The sequence below is a fragment of the Staurois parvus genome, unplaced genomic scaffold (genome assembly GCF_062004578.1).
Source record: "Staurois parvus isolate SC_StPar_1 unplaced genomic scaffold, SC_StPar_1.0 ptg000198l, whole genome shotgun sequence".
NCBI classification, from domain to species: Eukaryota; Metazoa; Chordata; class Amphibia; order Anura; family Ranidae; genus Staurois; species Staurois parvus.
The window spans coordinates 14,666,905-14,682,876 of NW_028317994.1; the positions used below are offsets into that span (position 1 = coordinate 14,666,905).

Consider the following 15,972-nt stretch of genomic DNA (forward strand, 5'->3'; position numbering starts at 1 on the left):
AAAACAATACCAGGATGATGCCTGCAGCTGTAGGCATCATCCTGGTATAACCATTCAAAGTCCAGTTATGTACCAGTACATCGCTGATCCTTGTTGGGTGTATATGCTGTGTTCTTTTTTTTATGTATGCAGCCTGTGGACTGAATGAAAAAATGAGAAGAAATCTCTGCCAGAAAAAAAGTGTGTGGTATGCCCACCATTAAAATATACCGCCCTGCATCCACCCACTTCTAATGGTGGGCACACATTAGGTCACACTTTGCCAAAAGCGCCAATTTCAAGACTGAACAAATGTCTAAATAGTGGCACGCTTGAATAAAAATTGTCCACGTATAAGTGGTACCCCATATGGAAAAAGGATGACACCAAGTGCCAAACCATCTTGCCACTGCTCCCCATGTAGTCTGGGCATCCAGGGGGCTCCACGTGACCATCTTTTCCCTCATAAATCCAAAACTTATAAGTATAGCCTGTTGCCCTCTCACAGGTCTTCTATATCTTGACCCCATATCTGGTACACTTACAGGGGAGAAATTGTTTGAATGCAAGGCGGACAGAAAAATTAATGAGGGACTCATCAACACAGATGTTTTGCTGGGGAGTATAGACATCTGCAAATTTTTGGTTAAGGTGATTTGCGAGGGGCTGAATTTTGTGGAGCCGGTCAAATTCAGGGTCACCCCGAGGATGACAGAGTGTATTGTCATTGAAATGCATAAAACACATTACACTCTCATATCTATGCCTGGCCATGGCAGCAGAGAACACGGGCATATGCTGAATCGGGTCTGCGGACCAATACAACCGCAATTAATTTCTTTTAGTAATGCCCATGTTGAGGGTTAGGCCCAAAAAACCTGTAAATTCGAAAACCGTAATGAGTTTCCATGCAACTGGTCTGGCAAGGTTTGAATTTGGGTTGGCACCGATAAATTGTTTTGCATATAATTTGCTTTGATCCACAATCAACGCATACAGGTATTCCATGAAAAACAGCTCCAAAAATCAAGGAGGTATGTGAAAGACCAAGATGTACTAGACCGCTGGTACTCGCCAGTTCACCAAAATGTAGAGCGGCACTAGCACTGGCACTCTGCTGCATATGAGAGTCATCAAATTTACCGGCAAGTGCTAACAGTGATCAGGCCTGATTCTGCGAACACTGCGGTTTTGTGTGCAATGTATCAAGTGACAGTGACCTACTGACAGTGCACTTGCTGGGGGAGAAAGGGGGAGGGGGTAAACGTAGGGGCTGAACACAGGTGCTGGCAGGTGCCGGGGCTGATCCCACTAACGCTGCGTTTTTGGGGACACTATACTAATGTGAACGCTGGTATAGTGCTGATCTGATCAAAGATATTGACCCGTTCAGACACTATACTAGCAATGGAGGTTTATTGTGCATGAGCGTGCTCCTGGCAATCAAGGGGTTAAATGTGATGACTGGTGTACTGACGGGCAATCTGACGCTATCTGGGAGGGGCATGAAAACCACAGGAGCGCGAATCACATATATACAGTCAGGTCCATAAATATTGGGACATCGACACAACTCTAACATTTTTGGCTCTATACACCACCACAATGGATTTGAAATGAAACGAACAAGATGTGCTTTAACTGCAGACTGTCAGCTTTAATTTGAGGGTATTTACATCCAAATCAGGTGAACGGTGTAGGAATTACAGCAGTTTGCATATGTACCTCCCACTTGCTAAGGGACCAAAAGTAATGGGACAGAATAATAATCATAAATCAAACTTTCCCTTTTAATACTTGGTTGCAAATCCTTTGCAGTCAATTACAGCCTGAAGTCTGGAATGCATAGACATCACCAGACGCTGGGTTTTATCCCTGGTGATGCTCTGCCAGGCCTCTACTGCAACTGTCTTCAGTTCCTGCTTGTTCTTGGGGCATTTTCCCTTCAGTTTTGTCTTCAGCAAGTGAAATGCATGCTCAATCGGATTCAGGTCAGGTGATTGACTTGGCCATTGCATAACATTCCACTTCTTTCCCTTAAAAAACTCTTTGGTTGCTTTTGCAGTATGCTTTGGGTCATTGTCCATCTGCACTGTGAAGCGGCGTCCAATGAGTTCTGAAGTATTTGGCTGAATATGAGCAGATAATATTGCCCGAAACACTTCAGAATTCATCCTGCTACTTTTGTCAGCAATCACATCATCAATAAATACAAGAGAACCAGTTCCATTGGCAGCCATACATGCCCACGCCATGACACTACCACCACCATGCTTCACTGATGAGGTGGTATGCTTAGGATCATGAGCAGTTCCTTTCCTTCTCCATACTCTTCTCTTCCCATCACTCTGGTACAAGTTGGTCTTGGTCTCATCTGTCCATAGGATGTTGTTCCAGAACTGTGAAGGCTTTTTTAGATGTCGTTTGGCAAACTCTAATCTGGCCTTCCTGTTTTTGAGGCTCACCAATGGTTTACATCCTGTGATGAACCCTCTGGTGAAGTCTTCTCTTGATTGTTGACTTTGACACACATACACCTACCTTCTGGAGAGTCTTCTTGATCTGGCCAACTGTTGTGAAGGGTGTTTTCTTCACCAGGGAAAGAATTCTTCGGTCATCCACCACAGTTGTTTTCCGTGGTCTTCCGGGTCTTTTGGTGTTGCTGAACTCACCGGTGCGTTCCTTCTTTTTAAGAATGTTCCAAACAGTTGTTTTGACCACGCCTAATGTTTTTGCTATCTCTCTGATGGGTTTGTTTTGTTTTTTCAGCCTATAGCAAGCCGCTTCACTGATAGTGACAGCTCTTTGGATCTCATCTTGAGAGTTGACAGCAACAGATTCCAAATGCAAATAGCACACTTGAAATGAACTCTGGACCTTTTATCTGCTCATTGTAATTGGGATAATAAGGGAATAACACACACCTGGCCATGGGACAGCTGAGAAGCCAATTGTCCCATTACTTTTGGTCCCTTAACAAGTGGGAGGCACATATGCAAACTGTTGTAATTCCTACACCGTTCACCTGATTTGGATGTAAATACCCTCAAATTAAAGCTGACAGTCTGCAGGTAAAGCACATCTTGTTTGTTTGATTTCAAATCCATTGTGGTGGTGTATAGAGCCAAAAATGTTAGAATTGTGTCGATGTCCCAATATTTATGGACCTGACTGTATATGTGATTTTGTGCCCCCGTGCCACCCTGTAGCAGTATTTCTACTATAGGGCGGTCAGGAAGCGGTTTGTGTTACGTCGCTGCGTTACTTTAACTGACAATTGTGTGGTCATGCAACACTGCACCCAAATTAAATTTTTATCCCTTTTTCCCACAAATTGAGCTTTCTTTCGGTAGTATTTGATCGCCTGTGCGTTTTTTATTTTTTGCGCTTTAAAAAAAAATAGGCTGACAATTTTGAGAAAAAAAAAAAACAATATTTTGGACTTTTTGCTATAAAACATGTCCAGTAAAAAAATGTAAAAATCAAAATTTAGTCATAAATTTCTGCCAAAATGTATTCTGTGACATGTCTTTGCTAAAAAAAATTCCAATACGTGCAAATTAATTGGTTTACGTGAAAGTTATAGCGTCTACAAATGGTGGGTAGGGTAGGCACGCGCCTTGCACGCCCCCTACCTGTTTTGCAGAGCGACGTTAAAAAACGGCACTCTGCGCAGACGTGCCGCCCTGCCGCAGTGAAAACACTGTGGCTGGGTGGCAACCAGTTAAAGGAAAAAGTGGATTAAGGTTCCCGGTACCCAGCTTCAGTTAGCGGCTTGGGAATCATGATCACTATGCAATCACATGATCACAATGTCAACAAAGCGGTTATGAGTGAATTTCATTCATAACAGCTGTGATTCCTATAGTAATGCTGTGATTGGCCCACAGCTATCACATGGTACCTGGGACAATCACTAAACCCTGTACCATTTGATAACTGTAAGCCAATCACAGCATCACTACAATAAGCACAGCTCTTATAAATGAAATCCATTCATGACAGTTCAAACAATTGCGGTTACAGTGATAGTAACTGTAACAGCAATCACAAAGTGAAAAAAAATCCCTGATCTTCCCCCAGAGTAGTACAGTGTCACTATGGTGACATTGAGCTACTCTGATAAAAGTATGTAGACAGGCTTTCAGTACAGCAGAAATCATACATTTTCAAATATAGCCAGTGTGGTGCTACTATGCGCAGTAGTAAGTAGCAAGTGTGTCCTATTCATGATAGGACACATGTCACGGGCCAATCCAAAGTCCGTTAATCAAGATGGCAGACAACAGTGTTAGTGTGTGCATGGAACAGCATGTGGTGATGAAGTTTCTTGTGAACAAAGGTTTAAAACCCACGGATATCTACAGAAGACTTCAAGCACAGTAGAGTGATGAGACACTGAACCGCAGTAAGATATTTGAATGGTATTGTCAGAGCCTGGGTCCGAACCTGGGCCTTCTGCGATGAGAGGCAATGTTTCTTCTTGCGTAGCCACCTGGAATGCTGGACAGCTCCTTTGACAATTATTTGGATGATCCTACCTTGACCTTATTTATCTTGAACCCCTTGCTCCTCCCATGAACTTCCTGATAAAAGCCATGTCTCTGCATTTCCTGTTTGCCAGATTATTGTGCCTTCTCCAGCCAGTATCTCGCTTGTCTCCCCTGCTGCCGTCTATACCTTCGCTACCGACCTTTGTCTTGTTCTTGGACTACGATTCTGCCTCATCCGACTCTTGGCTTGTTGACTGACTCCGCTTCTGCTAGATCCCTACCTGCTCTATCTGCTATTGGATTCCGGCTTGCTCATTCCCTGGTGGGGTGATCCTGAGAACTGCGACCTGGTACTAACACGCAGCCAAATCCATTTCCACCATTAGGAGCTCTGGTGAAAACCGGTTAGTGCTTAGATCCCGCACCTCAGGTGAACCTGCATCATTTCCCAGGATGACCTGCTGGTGTACTTATCCTGCTGGTTTCAGGTAAGCCTTACACTGCTATAGCAACTGGTCTCTGAACCTGACCCCAGACCGTGACAGGTATAAACGTTTCAAAGATGGTTGACGATCCTAGCCATGCTGGTTCCCAGCCCACAGCAATCATTCCTGTGAACACTCAGCACATGGAATGGCTGATCCTAGATAATCGATGCATAACCTGTTGTAAAACTGCACAATTTAACCATTTCAATACAGGGCACTTTTACCCCCTTCCTGCCCAGGCCATTTTTCAGGTTTCAGTGCTCTCACACTTTGAATGACAATTACGCGGTCATACAACATTGTACCCAAACTAAAATGTTATCATTTTCTTCACACAACTAGAGCTTTCTTTTGGTGCTATTTAATCACCACTGGGATTTTTATTTTTTGCTAAATTAACAAAAAAATACAGAATTTATTAAAAAAAAAAAAAAACGTTTTTCTTTGTTTCTGTTATAAAAGTTTTCAAATAAATAATTGTTCTTCATAAATTTAGGCCGAGATGTATTCTGCTACATGTCTTTGGTGAAAATAACCCAAATTAGGATGTATTATTTAGTTTGTAGGAAATTTATAGAGTTCACAAACTATGGTATAGATCTGAAAATTGATCAATCCTGAAGTACTGACAACCAATCTAATTTCTTGAGGTCCAAGAATGTCAGAACAGTACAGATATCCTCCAAATGACCACTTTTTGCAAAGTAGACAGTCCGACGTACTTCATAAGAGGCATGGCGAGTTTTCTGAAGTTGTATTTTTTTGTCATAATTTTTCGGAAAATTAAAAAAATTATTTTCACTATTTTGTTTTTACATACTGTCACCAGTGCAGTACAGCGTCATCATATAACTGGCATGGCGGTGATCAGGGACACTGACTGGTGACAGTATGAAAAAATATATATAATTTTTTTTGTTTTTTTATTTTTAATTTTTTATTACATTTTTTTTCAAGATTTTTTTTTCATATTTCACTATGCCCAAATGTAGTACAATGTTACCATAGTAACATTGTACTACTTTGGGGAAGTGATCAGTGTTTTTTTTTTTTTGTTTTTTTTTTTACACAATTTGCTTATAGCAAAGAATTACTTTGCTATAAGCAAGCATTTACCTGAATGACCGATTCATTCAGGGTTTTTTTTTTTTTTTGCTTAGCTGTGATTTGGCCATGGCTAATCACATTGGCCCAGCTTGTGCATGTGATTGCTGTGACCAATCACAGCTAGACACACTAGTATACAATGAATGGCATGAATGAAGCCATCCATTGTATACAACTGTCATGTGACCTGCTGTGATTGGTCATAGCAGGTCACATGGTACAGGCAACGGGGCCAGTACTCAGATCTGTCATCGGCCGTGTCCGAGGTACGAGGCCGGTGACAGATCGCGCCGCTGCGCGGCTCTGCAGGCGCGCAAACTGCGCATGCCCGGGAGGACGTCATATGGCATCCACCCGGAATGCTGAGGGATTTTGCCGGCCGCCAAACGGCCATTGGCCGGGCGGAAAAGTTTAAAGCAGGCTATCCTAGGGTGGTTCAGGCGTACTGGCAAATCTTTCTATGCCAAAGCTTTCCAGGCATTAGTTAAACGTTGGGATAAATGCATAATGTAGCAGGTGAGTATGTAAAAAAATAAATGCAGTTTCAACTGCATTTTAGGCTCCATGCACACTAGCGTTTTTTCCTAGAAGCTGCTATCAGCATTTATTTTCTGCTCCTAGAAGCTAAATAGTGTTATCTTATGTGTCCATGCTAGTAGTGTTTTTCAAGCTTCAGCGTTTAGCAACAAATAAAAAAAAATTGTTTTTGGGAGCGTTTTCTGACCAAAAAAAAAAAAAAACACGGAATGCTCCTAAACACTACTAAAACACTCATAAAAGTTTTTTTTTCCTACATGTACTGTAAATATGCTAATAAAATGCTAATGCTCCTAAATGCTTCCATACGCTACTAAAACACTACTACAAGCCAGGACAAAAATTTTAATCAGCGTTTTACATCCAGCTTTTTTTCTAGTGTGCATGGAGCTTTATTATATAAACTTGAAAGTCACGATTTGACTTGTACGCCCCTTGTGTACATCATAGCTTGCAGACTCTATACCTTTCACATGGACTAAATAATATACACTGATTTGGGTTATTTTTACCAAAGAAATGTAGCAGAATAAATTTTGTCCTACATTTATGAAGAAAAATTAATTTGCAAAATTTTAAAACAGAAACTAAGAAAAACGTGTTTTTTTTCCCAAAACGTTTCGGCATTTTTTTTTTTTTTATATAGAACAAAATAATAACACCCAGTAGTGATTAAATACCAACAAAAGAAAGCTCTATTTGTGTGAAAAAATTATAAAAATTGAACCTGGGTACAGTGTTGCATGACCGAGCAAATTGCAGTTGTGGACCTAGCTTATCTGTTGGCACTACATAAATCCTGTATTACAAAAACAATACTACCAGAGCTAATTTTTCACCACCACAGAGTACTCTTAAAGACTGGACTCAAAGGTCAAGGCTTAAAGTAATGCTAAATTAAGCCAAACATTGCCAGTTGTTTGTTATCTAGTTTTATGATCGGGACATAGACTGTACCTTGGTTTCCCAGAGAGAATGGATTCTAAAAAACAAAAAATGATTGCCCTAGTATAGCCTAAATATATTACGCACTTCAGCATATCATTATGTAAGCTATAAGTACCTTGGATTTTTCATGCAACAGTTTTTGTCTATAGTTCAATTTTGATCCTGACCTTGAGCAGATCTTGAAGTGAATGTTCAGATATAAAACATATGATCATCTGCTACCATATTTCAGGTGCCTGCCCAACACCCATTGTGCTGTAAAGCTGTTGCATAGTTTGCTCTCAGAAAAATAAGAGCGCTCAGATCAAGCTATAACTTGAAACATTACCTAAAGGATGTGGAATGTCAGGATACCCCTATTTCAACTCCACTGGTTGCAAAAGAGGTTCCACAACTATTTCAAGTAGGGAGTAGAAAAAAATCAAAAGTAAACAGCAGGATACTAATGCTAAAATAAATAGACTAGTTATACACATTATAGTGCCAAATATAAAGTTCTACAAGTAATCTGGATTGCATTATTACCTCTGCAGTGCACGATGAACGTGTAAATGTCTTCAAGGTTACAGTGCCTACTAGCTAAGTACAGTAAATGATCCATAACAATGGGAGTAGGATCAACAGGCAGATATGCCCAGCAGCCTGAACACAATTCACAATCTTCAATAACACTTTTAATAACGAGAGCATTCTAGAAGCTAGAAGATATCAAAATGGTAGAAGAACTCTAGAGGTCCCTATACCTAGCTGCTATATACACTAACAACTGACATCCAATGTCAGGTGACCTATCAAATAATTACATGCAGTAGCTAGTCCTACGCAAAATGATGGCCATTGTAAAATGACACAGAAGTGAAAGGCCAGGAAAAAGATACATTGTGTAGAGCTCTTTCTGCGAAACTGCACATCTGAAAACTAGAGTAAACATACATACTGTACATATAAACATATATACATATTTTTGCCACTGCTGTTTAAAAATGATAATAGGGAAATTTAAACTTGAAGTTTAGCTAAAGAGAAAAAAAATCACAACAGTGTTAGTTACATCACTTGCCTGTAATTAAGTTACACATTTTGCAGGCATCAGGATCCTGGAGAAATCCCACCTTCTACGGCACAAATTTGTACCAGAATGTTCTTTTAGGAAAGATTTCTTTCCTATCATATAAATCATTTGCATAGCACTAAGATAAGAGTCAGGTTTGTGTGCAATCAGGAACAATGTTGTTTTCCCAGGTTTGCAACCCAAATACTTTGAAAGACATTGCACAGGTTTGTGTGAACATTTAACGCCAATGTAATCCAAAGCACCCACACACAGACCAAACTTAATAGAAAAGAGAGTATTTTACAACATTTTAAAACTTTTTTTCCCCTTCATACTTGCATCTCTGCAGCATTCATCAGTCAGTTACATCAGACAAAGGCAGGGGAGTGCTGAATCATTTCTATCCTGCTCCGAGATGGTGACAGGAGCTGTGATGAGATCACAATGATATCAGAGACGATATCAGTGGGATTTCTCAAGAACCAGCTTGGATGGTAAATGTTCACATAATCAGTGTATTCATTTGAAAATATTTTTTACAATAGATGTTGCTGCATATTTTACAATATTACTGTCCACAAAGTTAATTTTTTTTTTTTTTAAGTTAATCCAAGAGACTGGACATGGCAAAACGTTAGATTTTATGAAACCTGTTGTAGTTTACAGTCCTATAAAAACATTCAATTTCAGCTTTATGAATTTCATTATACAGAATAAAAGTAGGAACCATATTTAATGGGTATGACAGCAGAGTATATCCAGACTTGTCTTAGAAAAGTATTATTTAAAACTAGAAAAGCTACAATTTCTGGGGAAATTGTGTGAAGTGTTTTTGTCTCCACCAGTAATCTACAACTGGAGTGGGCGGAGTAACTGGGTGGAGTGGCTTGTCACTCTGCTGCCTGCTCACACACCTGGGTTCCTATGGCAACTCACTCTACAGCAAGGGCAGAGAAAAGCGGTTAAAAATAAACTGCTCTAACTTGCTCACTTCACTGGTGGTTGACATCTTCAAACGGTTGTAGTTTAAAAATTATAAATTCTACACTGAAGAGCTTTATATTGTGAGAATAACAAGACCCAGACATACATTTTGATGCATAGTATGTCTCTGAAATATTAAAAATGAAGGCACAGTCGCAGTTTAGAAATTGCCCTTCAAATTTGAGGTGGCTAGAGTAGAGTTTCAATGAATGTCAATGGGCGGCGTGAGTTGCAAACAAATGGTCATATTGTTAAAACTATCAGGACTATGGCTTAGCCGTGGACATTTTTAGTGACAGCAGGGATAGCTGAACATTTTGATATAAGATTTGTGTAGGTGGGCTTGAAAATGAGGGAGTGATGGCAGTTTAGAAATCATGTCCTGATTTTTCAGCTCACACTCTTGCTTTTGTCAGCTCTCACTCTAGTTTGGAACATTCCGCCATTCATTCCTATGGGACCAATTTCACCACAAAAACACCGATATTTCATGAACCATTCGGCGAAACGTTCCACAAAGTACTAGCACACCAATCAGGAACAATCCGCACGTTTCGGTATATTACGGTCTATGTAGTGTAAAAACTGTGGGAGGAGTTAGGGTGGTAAATTTGGCTATAATAATAAGAATATATATGTGAGATAACAGTAAGTGGTCTTGCCATGCAAGAACACTTTAAAAATTTAGTTTCCTATAATGTTACATTTGATTTATTTTTCCCTCATAAATTAAAAAAAAAAAAAAAAAAAAGCAAAATTAAAGTTTGTCATCAGCTATTCACTTTCCAATACTTAAAAAAAACAAAAACAAAAAAAAGCAGCTTGAAAATGAAAGGAGACTGCTCCTAACTACCTGAAACAACAACCATGGATACAAATTCCAACCTGGTGAGGGCTCTAAATAGAGAAAACTGGATACCTACATGAGACTAACCAATTACAAAAATGGAACCTGTGCTTTCCTGGAAGATTCTCAGTGATGGGCTTACTAAGTACTTAGGGCTTACTAAGCACTAAGTACAGCAAACACAGACTCATCCCAAGAGTCCACACCACTAGCACTTCCTGATTCATTGCATGTGGCTGACCTTCCATGCATGATGGCATCACAATAGTTTGCCCTCGGGGCTCACCTGCGCACTGCTTTTGTGAGTTTTATCGACTTTACTGCTAATTTAATAAAGCTATTACATGTTTTATGTAATGAGTGATTTGAAGGGGACAGAACACCATTACCTCTGAATAAGGGGTCACTAATCCACAAGCACAGTTACAGCATCTTATTACTAAAAGAAATTCACTGGATTTTGGTGAGCTTGCATATTTGAGGAGTGTACACCCTGGAGTTTGTGGAGAGATACACTTCTTCTGCTACAAGAGTTTCCAAGATTTTTCACATTCCTCACATTGGTAATATTGCTATAAGGCATTGCTTATTGACACTATTATGGTGGACGGACACACTTACACTTGACAAGATCTATGGATTGGGAGAAATAATATAATACAAATATAGAGTGTATATACTGTAATATATATATATATATATATATATATATATATATATATATATATATATATATATATACACACACACACATACATACATACATACATACACACACAAATACATATTCACACACATACATACACAGGTCCATATATATTTGGGCACAGGCACAATTTTCATACTTTCAGCTCTGTATGCCACCAGAATAAAATTAAAATGAAACAATCCAAATGAATTTGAAGTACAGAATTTCAGCTTTAATTCAAGGGGTTGAACATGAATGTCGAGTACACATTTTAGGAACTGCAACCATTTTTATACACAGTCCCCCCATTTTCAGGGTCTCAAATGTAATTGGACAAAATGAATATAAACATAAATCACATTTTCACTTTTAATATTTTGTTGAGAATCCTTTACTGGCAATGACTGCCTGAAGTCTGGAACCCATGGACATTACCAAAGACTTGGTTTCCTCCTTTCTGATGTTTTGCCAGGCTCTATCTGCAGCTGTCTTCAGTTGTTCTTTGTTTGTGGGTCTTTGCAGAATATTCCACTTTTCCTTCAAAAGCTCCTGGGTTCTTTTGCAGTGTGTTTTGGATCATTGTCCATCTGTACTGTAAAGCGCAATCCAATCAACTTTGCTGCATTTGGCTGAATCTGGGCTAACAGTATCTCTCTAAACACTGCAGAATTCATCCGGCTGCTTCTGTCCTCTGTCACATCATCAATAAACTCCAATGACCCAGTACCACTGGAAGACATGCATGCCCATACCTGCACACTGCCTCCACCATGTTTTACAGATGACATTGTGTGTTTTTAATCATGAGCTGTTCCAAACCTTCTCCACACTTTTTTCTTCCCATCATTCTGGAACAGATTAATCTAGGTTTCATCCAAAGAATGCTTTTCCAGAACTAGTCTGGCTTGTTTAGATGTTTTAAGGCAAAGTCTGATCTGGTTTTTCTATTCTTCAGGCTTATGAATGGTTTGCACCTTGTGGTGAACCCTCTGTATTTGCTCTCCTGAAGTCTTCTCTTGATTGTAAACTTTGACAATGATACGCCCACCTCCTGGAGAGTGTCCTTCACTTGTCTGGATATTGTGAATGGGTTTTTCTTTACCATAGAGAGGATCCTGCGATCATCCACCACTGTTGTCTTCTGTGGACGTCCATGCCTTTTTATGCTGCTGAGCTCACCAGTGCGTTCTTCTTTCCTTAGAATGTACCAAACTGTTGACTTGGCCACTCCTAATGTTGCTGCTACAGTATCTCAAAGAAATGAGTACACCCCTCACATTTTTGTAATTTGCGAATTGGGCCCAATTTGGACATTTTCACTTAGAGATGTACTTACTTTTGTTGCCAGCAGTTTAGACATTAATGGCTGTGTGTTGCGTTATTTTGAGGGGACAGCAAATGTACACTGTTATACAAGCTGTACACTCACTACTTTACATTGTAGCAAAGTGTCATTTCTTCAGTGTTGTCACATGAAAATATATAATAAAATATTTACAAAAATGTGAGGGGTGTTCTCACGTCTTTGAGATACTGTATCTCTCTGATCGATTTGTTTAATTTTTGAAGCCTTACAATGGGCCTGTTTCACTTGCAAGGACAGCTCCTTTGAACGCATGATGTAGGTTCACAGCAATAGATTCCAAATGTAAATACCACACTTAGAGTGAACTCCAGACCTTTTACCTGCTTAATTGATGAAGAACTAACGAAGGAGTAGCCCATACTTGGCCATGAAACAGCTTTTGATTCAATTGTCCAATTACTTTTGGTCCCTTGAAAAAGGGGGGATGGCTTCTCTTAAGAGCTGTAATTCCTAAACCCTTCCTCCAGTTTGGATGTACATACCCTCAAATTGAACCTGAGAGTGTGCACTTTCAGCCCATATCCATTATATAACTATAGCTTGAATATGTTTTGGTAAATACCTGAAAAAAAACTAAAATTGTGCCTGTGTCCAAATATATATGAACCTAACTGTGTGTGTATATATATATATATATATATATATATATATATATATATATATATATACATATACATATATATATATACATATACATATATATACATACATATATATATATACATACATATATATATATACATACACTGTATACACACATTTATCTCACCCTAAACTAGAGACAAAAGGAGGGGCCTTGAAAGCAGGCAAAAGATTTTCATTAAATAAAGATGGTTTTAAGTGCATCTCTTTACTGGGTCTAGCACAGAGCATAAAGGATCTGGTTCCATTTGTGGCAGACACACATACATCCTCTGCACATTTCCATCCATACTAAGGGCTAAACTCTAAAAGCCTGTGTAGCCTAAACAATGTGCCATCTTCCCAATTGTTGTTTACATATAATATTAAGAGAAAAAAAACTATTTGGCTGGAAAGGTAAGTGAAATAAAAGCAGCCTAAAAAGAACAGTTGTCAGCTGGATTTTAGCTCTTCAATACTTCTGTGTAAAAAAGTGAATTCCACGGAAGGTATATTCAAAGTCATCTGTCAAACCCAGGTGCCTACAGTACCCAAATGTTGGAAAGGGAAAAGTATTTTAGCAAGAGGATTAGCAGGACAACCAGGCAACCTGCATTTTCAGGAGGTGGCCAGCAAAGACATTCTCCATGTTTTCCTTATGACAGGATTCCTAAAAATCTTTTATATATTTCAACTTTTTTGGATGAGGGTTGGAGATTCTATAATTACTCTTTTGACTACTCTTGCATTAATAGGTCTTAAAAATCTGTCTATTTGACAAATTACATGGTATTAAAATGAAAACATGATGAAATCACAATGTTACCACATTATATTGCTTCAATTTCATCAAAGTAAAGAAAAGTTAATTAGCACTCTAGTACCTGATACCCTGTAAAGGTTAGGTTTGTGCTCATCATATCTCTTAAATTATGCTGGGTGAAAGCTTACAGAGAGCATTCCAGAAAATCTGCTATTGCATCATGGGCATGGTTTGGATTTTCTTTGCTTTATATGTGCTCAGTTGTGACATCCTAGTAGCCGACTGTCAGCAGCTCCTATGAGTATTATTTTTTTCACAGTAATGGTTTTGGTGGCCATTAGTGCTTAGTAGAGTTCTTAGTAAGGACTGCAAGTAGTAAATTTACATCATCTGAGTTCAAGAATCTTCCAGAATAATAATTATTCAAAAGACCATAAAGGAAGCTACAATGAGCTTCCAAGAACTCAAGCCGTCAAAACCTCTCCTCTTCATAACGCACTGAAACAAATGTAGGAACGAAAATGGATCTGCAGCATTATATATAAATCCATGGCAAAATCCAGTACATATGCAGACTACAAAATCACTTCTCCATTTGAATGGTGTGTATGCTTTCGTGAAATAGATACGCTGTGATGCTAGATTATACACGTTTGTGTTTCTCACAGAAATGTCCACATTGTATTGCTGCAGCTTATTATGTGATAAATCTTTCTGATTTGCATAGTCATTTGGTGGTTACTGGGGAGATTCTCTTTTTAATAATAGCAGTCTTGTAGTCAGTTCCTGGCTGTTGAATATCACTTCCTTCATGCTATTCTGTCATGCTTGGAGTCTAAAAATAAATGATGCAACTTACTGCTGTCCAAACTCCAATTCTACATCGAGAACACATCCATCCATCATGAATTTCATGGGAAGGAACACCATAACAACCTGTAATGAGAGAATTCAGTTAATTAATGAATTCTGCCCCTTTTGGTCTCTGAATCTTCAAGAAACTCAGCGGTGTATGGAGCAAGAACACGACAGGCTTAAGGGGAAAATAACCAAGACAGAGTGTCCTTGACATTTCAGACAAATATCAAGTATTTAGACTCTTAAAGGTTTCCCCTATAAGACAGCACGCTAGCAGAAAATAATGACAACTATTATGTATATGTTGCATGGTATAATACCGCATATAAATCCTCTAATACTAGGTCATATGTGACAGCACAGACTCAATAGTTTACTCTAAAAGTGAGACACATAGACAATTTATTTCCGTTCTGCCACATACATACTGCATAATGCTTGTGTCTTCCCAAGATTATTAATCATGCACAGACATTACATTTTGTTCTGCAGCAGCATTACTACAATGCTGCATGTACAAATGTTTATACAAGATTGAGCATAGATTTAGCTTTATTCATCAACTAGGTCAGGACTAGGGACGAGCAAAAATGTTTACCAAACCTTGACCTGTAAAAAAAAAATGGTTCTGCATTTTAGTGAATAAAAGTAATTAGGCAAGTAACTAGAATATTAGCCACATTAAGCATAAAAAAACTGACCACTCCATGCATTGGACATACCATTTAGATACGAGGTGTGTCTAAAAAAGTTCAGTGAATGTTATCAGAAGACAAACAAAACAGAGATACAAACACATTACCTTTACTGGCCTTCAAAATAATCGCCATCCTGCACAACACACTTTTGGCAACATTCATAAAGGTCACTTAGGAACTGATTGCAGAACCGCTGTCAATCATTCTTAGATTATCACCACATAAGCAAAACGTGTGCATTTCATGATGCTCTTCAGGAGGAGAAACAGAAAAAAGTCTGCAGGTGCCAGACCCAGTACGCCATGCTGAGCCAAGAATTGGCACACATGGTTCACACAGTGTGCAGGCGCGTTATTGTGCATCAACATCTACTGTCCAGTTCTGTGCAACTCTGGCCGAACATGGTGGATGTTTCCTATCAACTGTTTCAAAACTTCCTTGTAGACTGTGGAGTTCACAGTTTTACTCGCAGGAACAAATTCCTTATGGATGATGCCAGAATTTTCGAAGAAGGTGATCAACATTGTCTTGACCTTGGACT

The 15,972-nt window shown here is 39.0% G+C and overlaps 1 protein-coding gene across 1 annotated transcript in view; it reads right to left on the reverse strand.

The window, feature by feature from the left end:
- KDM4C (lysine demethylase 4C) overlaps positions 1-15,972 on the reverse strand; it is a 543,890-nt gene that overhangs the window by 147,891 nt on the left and 380,027 nt on the right. Inside the window, exon 15 of the mRNA XM_089678131.1 lies at positions 14,735-14,811. Within this exon, the coding sequence (XP_089534257.1) occupies positions 14,735-14,811 (77 nt within the window). The remainder of the gene's footprint in view (positions 1-14,734; positions 14,812-15,972) is intronic.